This window comes from Sinohyriopsis cumingii, chromosome 15 (genome assembly GCF_028554795.1).
Source record: "Sinohyriopsis cumingii isolate HCF-2022 chromosome 15, ASM2855479v2, whole genome shotgun sequence".
NCBI classification, from domain to species: Eukaryota; Metazoa; Mollusca; class Bivalvia; order Unionida; family Unionidae; genus Sinohyriopsis; species Sinohyriopsis cumingii.
In genome coordinates this window covers 122,586,410-122,606,118 of record NC_142975.1, presented here as the reverse complement: position 1 = coordinate 122,606,118, position 19,709 = coordinate 122,586,410, and the positions used below count along the sequence as shown (strand labels likewise).

Sequence of the window (19,709 nt, the reverse complement as noted above, 5' to 3'; positions counted from 1 at the left end):
TTACTTCCCTTGTTTTAATATGCAAAGTGATATTTTCACCTCCAGGACTCACGGTACTAATTCCACTCCAATGGTAAACATATGGAAACACTATCATATTCAAAATTCAATAACTTAAAATTTATGGGTGCTGATAGTGACACCTATAATTTTTTGTGCACATCTAACCTTGGTGCAAGCTTATGTGTGGAGAACACCATATGACCCGCGGCAATTTGTTTACATACATGTGCATGAAACACGTGTTATTGATTCTGCACCAAATGAATCAGGTGCTACTTTCAGTAATGAGTACTCCTGAGTCAAGCCTGTAAAAATGCTAAAGTTGCATCAGTAGAAATTTGTCAATATTTTTTTTACATTACATATAGGATAAGCTCTCAAAAGATATTTTTCCTAAAATTTTAATTTTCATTATTAACCAATTATGGACCACCAAACCTGTAAATGCTCTATTATTTCTTCACCCATTTCTAGACTGGTTCACAGTTCTTCCGTATAATTAGTACCGTGTGTCCTATAACCAGATTTAATTTTTTTTGAAAAAGTTGTATTTTACTCCTTGATATTAGAGCATAATTGTAAGAAAGAATTGGCCATGCTTGTGCATGGATAATAGTGCAATAGCATTTTATGTGATACCAATATCTGTAGTTAAATTGCATCCGCATTACATGTTGCTGTCTTGTATTGTACTTATTAATGGCTTATTCTTGTTATTAAAATAATTGTTTTCTGCCTTTGTATCTTCATGTTATCTTTCTATGGCATGCATGCTACACAAAAGAAACACAAGCATGCTGACATCAGCAAGTATGACATCACAGGGTATCAAATTACATGACGCATTGTATTTTCATCTCTCACTGGCTATAAGACAAGTTTTAAATGTTTTAAATTTCAAAATTGCATTTCTTTTCTTGCTGACTCTCACAGAAATAACATACAGTGCATCCCTATTCACATCAATCAAACAAAACAAATAAGTGTGCCACATGACAGGTCAAAATGATACGAGGCCATTGCCCTTTTGTGACTAAAACAAATACACACACCCATGAAGCATCAAGAGATGCTGATATTCCAAACTTATTTAAACTATCATCACATGTGATTCATGACCCCCAAATGTTAATAAAAAGGTATAAAAGCCAAGGAAGAGTTCCATAAGCTGTATTATACTGAATAATTAAATAACATAGTGCTACTTTTTAGTATAAAACTATGGGGAAGGGTGAATAAGCAAAGAATAGACAGAGTAATTTCTTCAAGCCTGGTAATGTTCCCCACAACAAAGGGGGTGGGGGGGAATGTATATCAACCCAAATAACACATCAACATGAGGTATGTTACATAAGGACATCAAGAGACAAATTTGAAAAAGCTATCCAAAGTTCCTATAATGCTGACATTGATGTTGGAGACAGAAAGTGTATGCACAAACTGTTATGACTCAAGCTATTAAGTATGCTGGAGGTGAAGAAATGTGTGAAAAACTTTGCTATGCCAAGACAAGTTCATGTCTCTATGCAATATGCAGACACTGATAAAAATTGTCACTGAATACACTACTTGTTAAATTTAAGTAATAGAACTGAATTGCATATTGAAGTTGTCTAATACATAAACATATACCTACATTTACCCAAAGCTCATAAAAAGTTAAGAAAAAGTCTAAAAATCATTACTGTGGCTGCTTTCCACTATAAGCAGTGTTAAATTACTTACTTTTTAATATAAAGCTGAAAAAATGCATACATTATTGAACAAAAGAGAAACAAAGCAAACATTGCAATCACTCAATTACAGTCAAAGGGGAGGTAATACACCTTGATTTGGCAAACCAAATAGCAAGCTCTAATTTACAGCTAAATGATTCCTTACTATTACTTGATGGTAAGAACAGAGCAATGTAGGTTTTATAAATAGCTTTTGTTTCAAATATGAAACCATATTTCTGAAATGAAGCTTGTTTTCATTTATTCACAACAACATATATGGTGAACAAAACACATATCGCTTAGTGCACGCAGTAATCAAATACTGAGATTTGGAATAATGTGTTCTGAGACCACAAGTTGCAACACCCTGAGTATGAAGGTTTTCTATCATGGGACTTGGTACATGAAGAAAAAAGAGATCTAGTTTGGTGGGAGAGAGCAGTATGTTCACCATGCAGTTATACATCAAGAATGTTTCAACTGTATGAAGAGAGGTTGGGGAAGAAAAACTGCCTGTGTAAAGAATGCAATACAGATAGGACTTTTGCAGAGTTATATTTGGAATGAAGGGTTGAAAACTATTATTTTAAGTGAAAATATCCCTCCCTGCTCCCTCAACAAAAGGAATGCAGAAAAGTTCCAATACTGTTTACCCAAAAATGTAATGTACCAATATGAGAAACATGCTGAACATAGAATAGGTGTCAAGGAGTTTAATTCTAGGATAAGAAATAAGACCGGTATAATTGATATTCAATGTGACTCGACATATAATAATTCAATTTACAGGTTGAGGCAATGCAGCATGTGCAGTTTTGTGCACAGTCCTTATTTTTACAATGTTCTCTGCTTTGATCTGCTGAGTGTGTCTCTAAAGTTAAATGATCAGTACTGATACATAAGTGATTGTGACATAAGTGGCTTACATATAAAATCTCCCCCACCCCCACCCCCATTTGGGGAATTGTTGCATGTGTTAAATGGTATTTAACCATATAGGCCAATCTATGGGTACCATCATATGAAATTCTGCCATCAGGCCATACTATGCTCTTTTCCCTATGGCCTGAGCTATCTACTTCCACTCTCCAGTGTATAAAACCATCCCCATCTGTCTTTTGTATAGAATTTTTCTCCAAAATCACATTCAAACCATGATAAAAAGACTCCATTATGATTGTCATATGTAAAAACCACCAAATTGATACCCTGTATGCACGTGGTAACCATGGAAACAACAAACTCCTATTATGGTATAGGTCGCATATAGGACTCACGGTACTAATTCCACTCCAATGGTAAACATATGGAAACACTATCATATTCAAAATTCAATAACTTAAAATTTATGGGTGCTGATAGTGACACCTATAATTTTTTGTGCACATCTAACCTTGGTGCAAGCTTATGTGTGGAGAACACCATATGACCCGCGGCAATTTGTTTACATACATGTGCATGAAACACGTGTTATTGATTCTGCACCAAATGAATCAGGTGCTACTTTCAGTATTGAGTACTCCTGAGTCAAGCCTGTAAAAATGCTAAAGTTGCATCAGTAGAAATTTGTCAATATTTTTTTTACATTACATATAGGATAAGCTCTCAAAAGATATTTTTCCTAAAATTTTAATTTTCATTATTAACCAATTATGGACCACCAAACCTGTAAATGCTCTATTATTTCTTCACCCATTTCTAGACTGGTTCACAGTTCTTCCGTATAATTAGTACCGTGTGTCTTCCATAGTCGAAACAGCCAATCAGATCCAAGGTTAATGTACAACATGGATCTTGCTCATCATCAAACCCATATTTTAACTCTGATTAGAAATGATGAGAAATGTGGCTTCCTGATCGGTAACATGCTAAGCCGATCAGATGCAAGATCACCCAATTAGTAAGCATGGACTTCACCCATTACTGAAACTCAACTGAGACTCTTAATTATATAAGTATATATTTCTTACATATCAAAATCATATCAGAAATATGGCCTTATGAACAGTAACAAGTGCAACCAATTAGATAGATGATCACATTATCATTATGCAGATATCTTGCTACTTTTTTTTAAAACTCTCGCTACTTTTTTTTTTTACTCATCGGAGATCTTGATGATGAAGGATAAACTTGTATTTTCAATTTGTGACTCAAAAACCGGTCAGATCTAAGACCAATTCATTAATATGCCATGATCTTACTCAATATTACACTTATAATTTGGATTATATCAATCCAAGCTTGTATTTTCAATTTGTGACTCAAAAACCGATCAGATCTAAGACCAATTCATTAATATGCCATGATCTTACTCAAAATTACACTTATGATTTGGATTATATCAATCCAAGCTTGCATGAAACTGATCAGAAATATCAATTCCATAGTTGTTATAAAAAAACTGCTAATGGAAGACAGACAAAACACAATGTATGCAGGGTCATGTAATAAGCTCACTTGGAATTGTAGTTATGTAAGCTGAAGTTAAATATGAAATTGAACACATAAGGCATATACAAATTTTGTATGGACCAAATGTTAACATTATGGGTAACATCTACAATATGTATACATTACTGATTACAATATGTATACAATACTGATTACAATACATGACTTGTTTGAACCGATTCCTAGATTCTGCATTGACATAGGTTTCCATCATTATTTCAGCATAGACCATGATGCAGGCAATAGAAGTCTTGAGTGGCTGCTTGCAATACCTATACCACATTCCTTCTTACCTGTAAAAAAAAATGTATTCAAAAAGCATGTACAACACAGAAAGAGCACACTGAGAAAGAACAGGCAACAGATAAAATGTTCAACTTCACAAACAGACAAGAAAACCACCAGGGTAGTATGACTGGGCTGCAGCCCATAAATGCTTTAGTTCTCTTTTCATTTCTAATGGACCAATCTTATGAACCACACATTCACACAGCTAAACTCTCAGTGGTGCACCTAGGATCACAAAGGCATTAGAGATAGTGTTCTGTTGTCCTACAAATCTGGGTGACACATTGTCCAACAAATCTGGGTGATACAATATTGTCCTACAAATCTGGTTGTTGTCTTCGTTGTGGGGTTTAACGCCATTTTTTCAGCACACGATAGGCTATACATGGCGGCCAGTATTAATTGTGGAGGAAGAACCCGGGGTAAACCCCGGAAAGAACCACCAACCTATGAGAAGCTACTGTCAGGCTTTCTCATATATCCACATTGGCTGAATTCAAGACTCGAACCAATGCAGACAGAGGTGCATTGGAGAGCACTTGAGACCACTTGGCCACTTGAGGCCCCTACAAATCTGGATGACACAATATCCAACAAATCTGGGTAACACAATGTCCAACAAATCTGAGGAATATAGGTGACACTTTGGCCTATAAATCTAGGTGACACAAAATTGTCCTACAAATCTGGGTGACACACTGTCCCACTAATCTGGGAGACACATTGTCCTACATATCTAGGTAGCACATTGTCCTACAAATCTGGGAGACACATTGTCCTACAAATCTGGGAGACACATTGTCCTACAAATCTGTGTGACACATTGTCCTATAAATCTGGGTAACACAGTGTCCTACAAATCTGGGAGACACAATGTCCTACAAATCTGGGGTACACCCACAATTTAAAAGGAAAAATACCTTAAAGTATTTTATATACTAGTAGTGGAAAGAAAATATAAATAATTGTATTTGCTTTGGCAGTCTTACTACCTTAACATCGTTATCTGCTCTGCATTATGTATATTTAAATTAATTGTTTGTCTGTTAGTTTTAAATTATTTTTTATTCCATTACATGTTACTGTAAGGTAATGTTGTTTACTGGACTTGACTTTTTCATAATTAAGTTCAGTTCTGTTCGACTTGATTTTTTAAAATATTTATTTCACTGATGTAAATAAATAATAATAGAAAGATAGTATCGAGTTACTGACCTTAAATTCTGTGGCAGTTTTGGTAAACAGCTTTTTAATTTATTGTTTTAAATTCTTTCTCTGCGTTGGAATCATTTAGTTGGGTGAAGGTCATACCTGGATTATGTGATGTAAGGCACGTGTTATTTTATTTTGCCAGAAGGATGAATTCTTGACCCCCATCCAGGAGTCTGTTTTGCATTTTATTAGTATTATAACTGATGATTTGATAAGAATTCTATCAGTCATGCCTTAAAACTTGACACATCAATTTGTTTTATGCTGTGTCCAGTTTGGGGCTGAATTTTTTTTCTTCTTCTAATTATTGAATTTCAAGTTATTGTTTTCTCTAGAAATACTAAAGTGCTCTGATATTTACCGGAATTTATACAGAATTCAAAAACTGGAATAATATTTTGTGATTCGACAAGAGACTGTTGACACATCAGTACAATGATGATTATTGCATACGTCATCGCCTTCCATCTTGGATTTTCTGCTAAGAAATATGTCCATTACAGTGTTCACTGGCTCAGCCTAGATAAATAACTTCATTGTCCACTACAGTGTTCACTGGCTAGCTAACTTCAATGTCCACTACAGTGTTCACTGGTTCAGCCTAGATAACTTCATTAAAATGAATGGACATCACTCATAATTTAACTTGTCCAAAGCCTTAATGAGAAAAGATTGAATACAAAATCTGAACCAAATATGATCAGAAATATGGCCTCTACAAAATATGACTAGGAATATGGCCTCTACAAAATATGATTAGAAATATGGCCTCTACAAAATATGATTAGAAATATGGCCTCTACAAAACATGATTCAAAATATGGCTTCGACGAAACATTAGAAATATGGTCTCGACAAAATATGATTAGAAATATGGCCTCCACAAAATGATTAGAATTATGGCCTCTACAAAATATGATTAGAAATATGGCCTCTACAAAATATGATTAGATAATATGGCCTCTACAAAATATGATTAGAAATATGGCCTCTATGGTGTTCAAAAGCGCAGCCAAGATAACTTCATTGATATGCATGGACATCACTCTTAATCTGATTTGTCCAAACTTTTAAAACCAGATTATCCACAAAATATGATCAGATGTATGGCCTCTACAGTGTTCAAAGGCTCAGCCAATCAGATGCAAAATTACCTCAATATATATGATGTCACTCAGCCAATCAGATGCAAAATTACCTCAATATATGTGGATGTCAGTCAGCCAATCAGATGCAAAATTACATCATTATACATGTCACACTGCCAATCAGATGCAAAATTATCTCAATATATATGGATGTCAATCACACTCAAAATTACCTCAATATACAGTGGTCACCCTTGTATACGGTCACCCATTCTGCACGGGGAAAGTGGCCTTATGAGACGGGTGGCCTTTCCTGAGGGGGGACTAAATTTTTTATGAGAAGTAAATGTAATGTATGTAGTAAGAAAGCTATATATAACATCAAAGCTTTTAATATCTTCATTTAATATCTTCGTTTAAAAGTAACATTAATTATTAAAAGGTTTTTCTTGTTATAATAATAAACTTATTGATATGCAAGCATGCATTGTTGTCATGCTCATTACAAAACCATTAAAAAAATGTCATTTAAATCTTGGTACATACATAATTCTCTTTCCATTTGCTCCATTTTCCCACTGCTGCTGAATAATCTCCTTATCGGTTACGACATTGTTTGAGTCTTTTCTACATAAAATTGTTCTGTAAGTCCCCCCCCACCTCACCCGATGTTGTTGAGTAGAATAACGACTTTCTTCTAAAATAATACATCTCCATTTATGTGATGACATATTAATGTTTGGTAATGATTTATTCGGATGTTGCTAACTGTATGTGATTTGATTAATATGCAGATGAAACTTTTGTCAAGTGGACAAAATGCCTTCTTCTTAAAGGAAGCAATAAATGTTTTGTCGTGTGATTTTTCAGTCTTTGTCTGGTACCCTGATTTGTTCAAGGTTAATTTTTGTGTGTGTGTGTTAATGTACAAAATCTATTTTTAGCCTATGCTGACCCTGTTATGATCTTGACAACAACGTCCAGTTGCAGGCCTAATCATTGAAAAGAAGAACTTGACAGATGTGTGAAGCCCAAAACTCTATCATAACCTTGTTGAGCCCATTTATTGTAAATGTAAATGTCAGCTTTTACAGACGATATAATATTAATCTTAGTGTTACATGTACTTTAGTCAACACTTCTTTCAGTAACTGAAACTTGACATTAGGAGACATGTATCGACAACAGAGATAATCTGATTACTTACCTTACATCATGATATGAATTAATTACTTATTCTGGGTATATTTGAAGAAAAAAAAAGTGGCTTCTCATGAGGGGGACATTTTCCATATTTGTACTAATATGCTGGCTGCGTTAGAGGGGTGGCCGTTTTTGAGGGGTACTTTTGAATACAAACTTGTCGGTGCCAAGGGATTCTGGCTTAAGTGGCCGCTGGTTAAGGGGGCCATTCAAGAGGGGGACTAATGTATATGAATGTCACTCACAATCAAAATTACCTCAATGTATATGAATGTCACTCACAATCAAAACTACTTCATTATATATGGATGTAACTCACAATCAAAACTACTTCACTATATATGGATTTAACTCAAAATCAAAACTACTTCACTATATATGGCTGTAACTCACAATCAAAACTACTTCACTATATATGGCTGTAACTCACAATCAAAACTACTTCACTATATATGGCTGTAACTCACAATCAAAACTACTTCACTATATATGGATGTCACTCAGTCAAAACTACTTCACTATATATGGATGTCACTCAAAATCAAAACTACTTCATTATATATGGATGTCACTCCCAGTCAAAACTACTTCACTATATATGGATGTCACTCAAAATCAAAACTACTTCACTATATATGGATGTCACTCAAAATCAAAACTACTTCACTATATATGGATGTCACTCAAAATCAAAACTACTTCACTATATATGGCTGTAACTCAAAATCAAAACTACTTCACTATATATGGATGTCACTCCCAGTCAAAACTACTTCACTATATATGGATGTCACTCAAAATCAAAACTACTTCACTATATATGGATGTCACTCAAAATCAAAACTACTTCACTATATATGGATGTCACTCACAATCAAAACTACTTCACTATATATGGATGTCACTCACAATCAAAACTACTTCACTATATATGGATGTCACTCAAAATCAAAACTACTTCATTATATATGGATGTCACTCCCAGTCAAAACTACTTCACTATATATGGATGTCACTCAAAATCAAAACTACTTCACTATATATGGATGTCACTCAAAATCAAAACTACTTCACTATATATGGATGTCACTCAAAATCAAAACTACTTCACTATATATGGCTGTAACTCAAAATCAAAACTACTTCACTATATATGGATGTCACTCCCAGTCAAAACTACTTCACTATATATGGATGTCACTCAAAATCAAAACTACTTCACTATATATGGATGTCACTCACAATCAAAACTACTTCACTATATATGGATGTCACTCACAATCAAAACTACTTCATTATATATGGCTGTAACTCACAATCAAAACTATTTCACTATATATGGATGTCACTCAGTCAAAACTACTTCACTATATATGGATGTCACTCAAAATCAAAACTACTTCACTATATATGGATGTCACTCACAATCAAAACTACTTCACTATATATGGCTGTAACTCACAATCAAAACTACTTCACTATATATGGATGTGACTCAGTCAAAACTACTTCACTATATATGGATGTCACTCAAAATCAAAACTACTTCACTATATATGGATGTCACTCACAATCAAAACTACTTCACTATATATGGATGTCACTCCCAGTCAAAAGTACCTCAATATATATGGATGTCACTCCCAGTCAAAAGTACCTCAATATATATCGATGTCACTCCCAGTCAAAAGTACCTCAATGTATATGGATGTCACTCACAGACATCTTACATATTGATGAAATAAACTTATACACCATATCAGATCAGAATATGATCAGAAATATTGCTTCTACATTGTTTCCAGGACCACCTTGTTAATAGGTATGGATGTTGCTTATAACTCAATCTTCCAAGATCTTGATGACATAAATTTACATCCAATATCTGATTAACAGTATGACCACTACTGTGAGAATGTCACTCATCACTGGACACAATCAAGGTCTTGATGATATATGATTACATGTATGGATGTTGCTCATAATCAAACACACTACATAACTTACTATTACATACCAAATTTGATGACTTACTATTACATATAAAATTTGACGACTTACTATTACATATCAAATTTGATGACTTACTATTACATACCAAATGTGATAACATACTATTACATACCAACTTTGATGGCATACTATTATATACCAAATTTGATGACGTACAATTACATACCACATTTGATGGCATACTATTACATATCAAATTTGATGACATACTATTACATACCAACTTTGATGGCATACTATTACATACCAAATTTGATGACATACTATTTCATACCAACTTTGATGGCATACTATTACATACCAAATTTGATGACATACAATTACATACCACGTTTGATAGCATACTATTACATACCAAATTTGATAACATACTATTACATACCAACTTTGATGGCATACTATTACATACCAAATTTGATGACATACTATTTCTTACAATTTTGATGGCATACTATTACATACCAAATTTGATGACATACAATTACATACCACATTTGATGGCATACTACCACATACCAAATCTGATGACATACTATTACGTACCAAATTTGATGACTTAATATTACATTCCAAATTTGATGGCATACTACCACATACCAAATTTGATGACATACTGTTACATACCAAATTTGATGGCATACTACCACATACCAAATTTGATGACATACTATTATATACCACATTTGATGGCATACTACCACATACCAAATTTGATGACATACTACCACATACCAAATTTGATGACATACTGTTACATACCAAATTTGATGACATACTGTTATATACCAAATTTGATGACATACTGTTACATACCAAATTTGATGACATACTATTACGTACCAAATTTGGTCAGAAATATGGCTTCTACAGCATTCATACGCTCTTCCAACTGGATGCAGAATCACTTCATTCACATGTGTGGATGTTGCTCATAATTATTTCATCTGAGGTCTTGATCATATAATCTAATATTTCAAATCTATTCAAAATCTGAACAGACATATGGCCTCTAAAGTGTTAATTGGCTTCACAAATCAGTTGCATGATCACTTATTTAACATACATGGATATTTATTCTAACTGAAATCATCTGAGGTCTTGATGATACAAATGTACATAATGAATCTGATGAGAAATATGGCCTCAATAAAATCTGCCAATCAGATGTAATATCATTTCATTAATATGTGTGAATCAAGTAATAACTGAACTCATCCATCATCTTGATAATATAAGCTAACATACTAGCCTGCTCAAAATCAAATGAGAAATTTGTCCTCGACAATGCGCATAAGCTCAGCCAATCAGATGCACCATACACTCAGCCAATCAGATGCACCATTAACTCAGCCAATCAGATGCACCATTAACACAGCCAATCAGATGCACCATAAACTCAGCCAATCAGATGCACCATACACTCAGCCAATCAGATGCACCATAAACTAGCCAATCAGATGCACCATTAACTCAGCCATCAGATGCACCATACACTCAGCCAATCAGATGCACCATTAACTCAGCCATGAGATGCACCATTAACTCGGCCAATCAGATGAACCATTAACTCAGCCATCAGATGAACCATAAACTCTACCAATCTGATGCACCATAAACTCAGCCAATCCAATGCAATTCTCATGAGAAATATATACAAACTCAGCCAATCAAATGCAAGATCATTTCATTATTATAAATAGATCTCACTGATAAACAAACTCATCTGACATCTTAATGATATAAACTTATGTACTAAATTCTGATTGAAATCGGATCATAAATATGACATTTACAGTATGACTGCTCCAGTGGCCTAGTGGTTAGAGCATCCACCTCGGATGCAGGTGGTTGCAGGTTTGAACCCTGACAGTCATAACAAAGACTTATAAAATGGTACTAGCAGCTGCCTTGCTAGGTGCTCAGCATTAAGAGGTTAGTGTTAGGACAGGTTGGCCTGGTGTCAGGATAATGTGACTGGGTGGGACATCATTCTGCATGTCTGTGGCATGATGCCCCAGTACTAGATGTCACTATAAACTGCCACACTGCAGACATCATAGTGATATGACTGATTTTTTTTTAAAGCTACGTTGAAAATTCAAAACACACGAGCTCAACTGTTCAAATGCGAGATCACATCATTATTATGTGTAGATATTGCTAATAATTTAAACTCAATCTTAATGATATAAGCTAATATTCTAAGTCTGATAGAAATCTGATTAGAAATGTAGCCTTTAAAATGCTTACAAACAGGTGTTAACGGCTGAAGGACACACGATGGAATTGCCATACCACTATTTCCAGTGAGCAGACATCAAAGTGTGCAGACATCATGGTGCATATTTACACAGTACACCGCTCCCTCGATAACTCGCGCCCGGATAACTCGCGATCCCGCTTATAACGCGGTGTTTGTCTTGGCTCCCGATTTTTTCCAGACAAAATGTATTTAAAATATCTTTAAAATATGCTGAACATGAAAAAAATCACGATAAGAATTGATAAATTAAACCTTGATACATTGCTCGTTTTATCATCGAAAATGGTGATTAATGCCCGTAAAAATATAATCCATATTTTGCAATTTGCAAGCTCTAGAGAAGAATTAATTTCAGAGATCTCCAAAACGCTTAATTACGCGTATTTGGACGCCAATTTTTGATCTGGGACGCAGAAAATCACTGAGGCTGGAGTCCTCCGTACGCATGTAACAGGTGCGCGGGAAAATTCAAAGATTTGCCGGTCCTGTTTCAGCCACCTGCTTTGTGGGAAAATGTGTTGATCAGTTTACTGTGCTGATATTTACAATGACAGAATTCAGTGACTGAAAGACTCTTTGATGTACTGTTGCTATTTCATAAGAGTACATTTAAAAAAAAAAGAACATGATGCAAGAGCTAGGCGGCTAGTTCAAAGGCTTTGACTTGGCGGCCGAGTGAGAAAATGTACTGATATTTAGTGATTGAATTCAGAGGCAGAAAGACCCAGTTTTAAAATCCTAGCGAGACCTCTGTTTAAAGATATCATATATTATGTAAGTTTTTAGGATAAATAGTTGTCATTATACTGTAAATAAACAGTCTGGTGAAATAGCGACCAATGAAAACTTCTGGTAAATGTTAACAGGTGGCAACAGAGAATGAAATAAACACCAATTAAACGACTTCCTGTGTGAAAGTCACGTTCTAATCCTTTAATTCCGTTTCAGTGTAAACATTATAATCACAACATAGTCTGTTCATTGAAAACATGAAAAGAGTCAATCGACCGTCACATCGAAACCCGTGAGTACTTCTGTGAGAACCTAATTACATGTACATGCCGGCTTTGTTTTGATCAACAACTTGGGGAAGTGTTTGTTGCATTAAAAAAAAAATCGATTACAAGAGACCTCGGGTGCTGAATTAAGGGTCTTGGAGCTGCCTTTGACGTAAAGCAAAACAGTAACAGAGACAACGACGACGATAGTGACTTCGAATGTTTCATAGAAACTGATGTCATTAATGCCGAGGCTGTTTGGGAGAAATTAGTAAAGACTCATGGTCCTGAGATGGGCGTTTCTCTTGATGGAGGAGTGGATTTGTGCTGACAATGATTGCCCTACAGCCGAATACATGTCAGATGAAACTATAATTATTTCTATAGCGAACAAATTTGCAGCAGAAGACGATTCTAACTGGAGTAACACAAGTGTTGAAAGTGATGCAGACACTGATGTTGCACCCCCACCCCTCTGCACAGGAAGCAAATATTTTGATATTGCCATAAGGTGGATGGAGACCCAAAATGTTGACTACGTAAAGCTCATGCAGTTGAGAAATCTGAGGGATTTTGCTCGGCGGCAGAGAAACCAAGGAGTAACACACAAAAAAAATTAACTGATTTTTTTCAAAAAGTGAATTGATATTTGTCAAGCGTGGCACAAACGGCAAGTATTAACTTGTTCTAATTTACGTTGTTTTAAATTTGTAGACCAATTAAATATGTCAGTACTGATTAACTCTTGTTTTTTTTTGTTTTCCATTTTACTTCTATCGCATTCAAATCTATCTATCTATCTATCGTTCGATCGACACTGTTTCTCGAAAAGAGTCGATCTTTTGTGTATAAAAAACTTCTAATTTGGCTCAAACAATAAAACTAGAATGTATACAATTCAACATAAAACTTAGTGACGTAGTACACAATGTGTGAATGGTACACATGTTCAGCGAACGGAAACAACGTGGAATAATGTTTCGATGATCGCCTCAATATACTGTAATTTATCCTGAAATTTTTAATGTTGTCCTATGAGAAAATAATAAAGTACACCGTTATGAAGAGATATTTATTAACAGTTAATCTCAGAACGATTATAAAGTGAGTATTCAACAGTATAATCTGCCTACCCCCCCCCCTTATTTTTCCGTTATGTCGTCAATCACTTTATTGGTTTTGGGCTTATTTTATAGGTCCCTCGATAACTCGCCCCTCGCTTATAGTGCGGTCGATGTTTCTGGACCCCGATGTGCGCGAGTTATCGAGGGAGTGGTGTATAAGTCTATAAAACCATAAATACCAAATTCATTTTGTGAAAATTTAAAAATCATATCTAACCATGGAAAAGACTGAGTCAGAGAAGAAGAAAGAGCATATCATAACTGATGGATATCACATTTTGAACAGTGATAGAAATAATACACTGAAACTCATAACAATACTATTAAACATTTTTAATAGCGAATATTTGCTATTTATTTGGCGATGACATAATAACATATAATTTATGCCTTGCGCGCTAATGATGGGATACCCATATGCTCACTTGCCCTTTGACCAGATGAGATAAAACACTGACATGATCTGATATCTGGTTCAACTAAAAATAAACAGCATGTTAGAATTTTCAATTCTAGATCTGGCTGTCAGGGCCCTGAGTGGCCGAGAGGTTTAACGCGCTCTCCGTTACAGATCACTGCCATCTCACCTCTGTCTGCATGGGTTCGAGTCTCGGATTCAGCCAATGTGGATATATGAGAAAGCCTGACAGTAGCTTCTCATGGGTCGGTGGTTCTTTCTGGGGTTTTCCCGGGTTCTTCCTCCACAATTAATACTGGCCGCCATGTATAGCCTATAGTGTGCTGAAAAAATGGTGTTAAACCCTACAACAACAACAACAATAACGACAAGATCTGGCTGTCATTTCAATCTAGTCTTCACTCATTATTTACCAGAATTTTGTACAATAATTCCCATTTTCTATGAATAATTTTTTTTATTGATTATATACCACAATATGTAGACCTTTAAAGTTACTTTCCCACCTAGATATTGAGTTCCTATAGTCATTAGTTCAGCCTATACATTTCATTACTCAAGCAGTTGACAGTGACTTCGATACCGACAAATAACTAATTTCAGTTGCAAAATTGTTCTTTTATTGTAAATTAAATGCTATCTCAAAATATGTATTGCATCTGTCCAATTTCATCATTGAAAACACATAAATGTAGAATGGACAGGTACTAATGGGAAAGAGTAGGTGAATGTTTTAACATTTCCACATTAAAATAGCAACCTTGGAGTTTAAGAGTTGGGGAAAATAGTATTAAAACTTGCAGAAAACCTGTATTTCAGTGCACAAGTGCAAGACTAAATAACAACTTCTGAGTTTCTGTGAATAATAAAGCCTCCGAAAATGCCATAATGTACAAAACTAATGTAATGGTAAGCACAAATCGATGGATCATGAACAATGACCTACATTTTCACTAATGTCTCAATACATATTTGTGACAATTACATCCAAAGTTATTGGACTGTATAGGTAATAGTGCCCATGAAATAAGATAAACATAATGGTTAACATATCACAGTGACCTCATTTTCACTGAAAGATGCAGTTAATATTATTAAAAAAATGGTTTAAATGCATACCTAACAAAGAGAAACTAAACAGTAACATTTTATGAACCATGAAATGCATGTTAAGTGACTGAATGCTGAGAAAGTAAGTGCAGTGCAAGGATAAAAATTAATAAACTCTTAAATACATGTTAAGTGACAAAATTTACATTGAGAAGTGCAGTACACAAGTCATGTGACTAACCTAACAATAGTATCTGAGAAGTGACCTAAACTACATACCCTAATTCCAGTGCTGGCACCAGATGCACAGATGGATTTCCAGGCAGGCACAATCAATCCATAAACTGACACTGGTTTGTAATTTAGCTGAAAATTGCAGAACTATATTGCTTGAGAGCAGATTTTGTTACTTAAAAAGCACAAATGCTACATTGAGTGTGTTATACCTGTTGAATGTCCAGATCCTGTACGAGTTATCAAATTATCAACATCTGGATGACGCCATAATTGGTAAGCTGGAAGAACAAGGAACCATTAAAATAAATGCAGACATGATAAAATGGTGGAAAATCCAATAGGATACAGGAAAAGCAGCTTTAGTAACATTGCATTCAAGTATATACAGTACATATATTTCCCAACGATCAGGAAATCTATCTGATTCAAATTCAAAGCGTTGGTCTCAAAAATAGGGAAAGAAAGAAATCTCCATGAAGATCAACAGGGCTTTCCTTATTTAATGCACATTTTGTGGGAAAATCTCTCCCGATATGTATCTTTCATACTGATATACAGCTTTTTAAATAAAATAAACGATAAGTGTAATACCATAAAAATAGTCATACCCTACCACATTTAAGCAGGCCTTATACAGGGCCTTCTACTGATCTTAAATAGTAACTAGAGCACCATTTAAGGCCCCATAGAGGCCTGAAAAAGGGCTGACTTGCAGTGACATATTAACATATTGTCTTCAGTGTGTTATCACAAATCAAATAAATTAGATAGTTACATTAAAACAGATGTTATAGTAACATTACACACATTTCATGATCAAAAATCATTTAAATAGATGTTTTATGGCTGGTCTTGTAGAGGTCAATAGTCAGTCATATTTTGATCCCTGTTGGATTGTACAGATCCTCAGTATTGCCTCAGCAATACCACCATACCTGGGTTGACACCACTGACCTTGGATCTTTAATTGTATCAATAGAAAAATAAATAAGTCAGTTTTATAATATTCTAAAGTAATTGTGTAAGTCATTAATTACAATTTCACGGGAACAATTTAAGGTCTAGCTCTGACATTGTTACAAGTGGAGATTTTGTAAGTGTATACGTCATTAATTACAATTATATAGGAATATTACAATTTAAGATGTAGCTTGGACATCATTACAAGTGAAGTTTTTGTATGTAGACACACTATATCATCATTGCAATGTGAGTTTTTGTATGTCGAGATATTGTATTATCATTGAAGTTCAATGGAATTAAGATCTTCCTGTATAACAGAAACTTTTTCATTCTTTCCAAACTTGAAAAATAAAAAATAAATGGAAAGGTCTGATGAGGACAGAACAGCAAACTACAGCCTTTTTTTTTTACCTTATAGCCTACATACAATGATCTCTCACTATCTCACTACAATGCATATCATTATAACAATGTCTCTTTATAAGGTGGGTATGGTATTGGATCATTATCAATGATCTTTCACTACAGGGCACATCATTATAACACTGTCCCTTTATAAGGTGGGTATAGTATTAGATCATATCAATGATCTCTCACTACAGGGCACATCATTATAACACTGTCCCTTTATAAGGTGGATATGGTATTGGATCATTATCAATATTCTCTCACTACAACGCACATCATTATAACACTGTCCCTTTATAAGGTGGGTATGGCATTGGATCATTATCAATGATTTTTCACCACAAGGCACATCATTATATGGTATTGGAACTAATAACATTATATAATAGTAATCTTCATAAAGTACCCCTCTATAAGACAACTTCATCTACAGAATAGTACATGTTTATGGCTGTGAATAGTGAGGGTTCACTGTACTATGCATAATGTACCTAGTGTGAGGCCTCAATGTGATATGCATAATGTACCCAGTGCTACAGTGAGGGATCACTGTACCATACATAATGTACCCATTATTATAGTGAGAAATCACTGTATTGTGTATAGTATACCCAGTGTTAAAGTGATAGATCACTGTACCATGCATAATTTACCTAGTGTTAAAGTGAGGGATCACAGTACTATGCATAATGTATCCAGTGTGAGGGATCACAGTGCTAAGCATAATGTACCCAGTGCTACAGTGAGTGATCACTGTACTATGCAAAATGTACCCAGTGATATAATGAAGGATCACTATAATTTATAATGTTATAGTGAGGGATCACTGTGCTATGGATAATGTACCCATTGTTATAGTGAGGGATCATTGCATAATGCATAATGTATCCAGTGTTACAGTGAGAGATCACTGTATAATGCATAATGTACCCTGTGTTATAGTGAGGGATCACTGTACCATGCATAATGTGCCGAAGGTTATAGTGAGTGAAACATAATGTACCCAGTGTTATAGTGAAGGATCACTGCATTTATAGGAGATACATTACATACTATGTTTTCACAACTTTCAGTCTGGTGCCAATTTTGGGGGATTTTTTTGTTGTTGCTGCAAAGACCCAATTAATCCATGATTCCAACAAGGAAACAATACAATGTTCTAAAATCCATGATTTTGAGTACCAATAAAAATGCCAATTTTCATACATCCTCAAAAAATGGTACCCGCAAAAATATATTCAGTCACTGCAGTCACAGCAAGCTGTTAAATTACACAAGATATACATGACCTTGACAGAAGGCCACTATTCACCTAACATATTAATTTGCCCTTTAATATTTTCATGTTATCATTATCATACTGATATTTCTTAATAATTCTTTTATTTTTTTATTTTATTATAAACTGATGTAATTATGACGCTATGTCACTATCATTAAACGTAATTCTCATTTAAATTTTCAAACAATGTAGATTTACCAGAGCTGATAGTCCCAATCATGCTGTAGAAAGTGCCCAGCAGCATGGCATTTGGGTGACTGCAATCTGATAGAGCCTGGGCTATCTGGTCTGGGCTTGGACTACCAGGCAAGTTGAACTGTTGCAATTCATACACACCTAATATTTGGAGAAATTGAAAATTTATTATTTCACAAAAAAGTTCAAAGATAATAGAGCCTCCAAAAGCTCTGAAATTTAAACTCATACAAATAAAATAAACACATTTACAAAGGAAGGTGACTATTTAATATCATGTAAACTTGTTTAAAAGTCCAACTGCAAACTACAAAAAACTTGATCTGCCATCACAAACTGTGCAGACCCATATCTGTCAACATGTTATTCAATGACAGATGATGATTTGTGTTGCATCTTCTACCAATTATTTCTAACAAACAGCACAGACCTATATCTGCCAACATGATGACAGATTTGGATCTGTGCCGTTTTGCAGACAGACTCAACTTAAAAGTGAATATTGACAGTACCTTTACTTAATAAGGAATTGCATCAAAAATGTGATTTACAGTTGCACTGTTCCATAGTCACAGAGCTTCCTTCACTTCGTTTGGGCCATTGCCAAGTTTCATGCATTTACAACTTTGCTTTTGACCCCCAATTTGTGTCAATACTTAAATGCTATTATGCCCATATACTTCATACCTGCTTCCAACAGTGCACGTATGGAGTATCGGCTGATGTTTGTTATCATAGCAATCCTCAGGATCAGACTTATCAAGTTTTGGTTATCAGTGTCCCTAAATACCT

The 19,709-nt window shown here is 34.8% G+C and overlaps 1 protein-coding gene across 1 annotated transcript in view; it reads right to left on the bottom strand.

Annotated features, from left to right (window-relative positions):
- Positions 1-2,419: 2,419 nt before the first annotated feature.
- LOC149782639 (protein NipSnap homolog 3A-like) overlaps positions 2,420-19,709 on the bottom strand; it is a 32,154-nt gene continuing 14,864 nt past the window's right edge. Inside the window, exons 4-6 of the mRNA XM_089934134.1 lie at positions 18,921-19,058; positions 16,279-16,347; positions 2,420-4,468 (exon numbers count right to left, since the gene is read on the bottom strand). Of these exons, the coding sequence (XP_089790260.1) occupies positions 4,389-4,468; positions 16,279-16,347; positions 18,921-19,058 (287 nt within the window). The 3' untranslated portion in view covers positions 2,420-4,388. The remainder of the gene's footprint in view (positions 4,469-16,278; positions 16,348-18,920; positions 19,059-19,709) is intronic.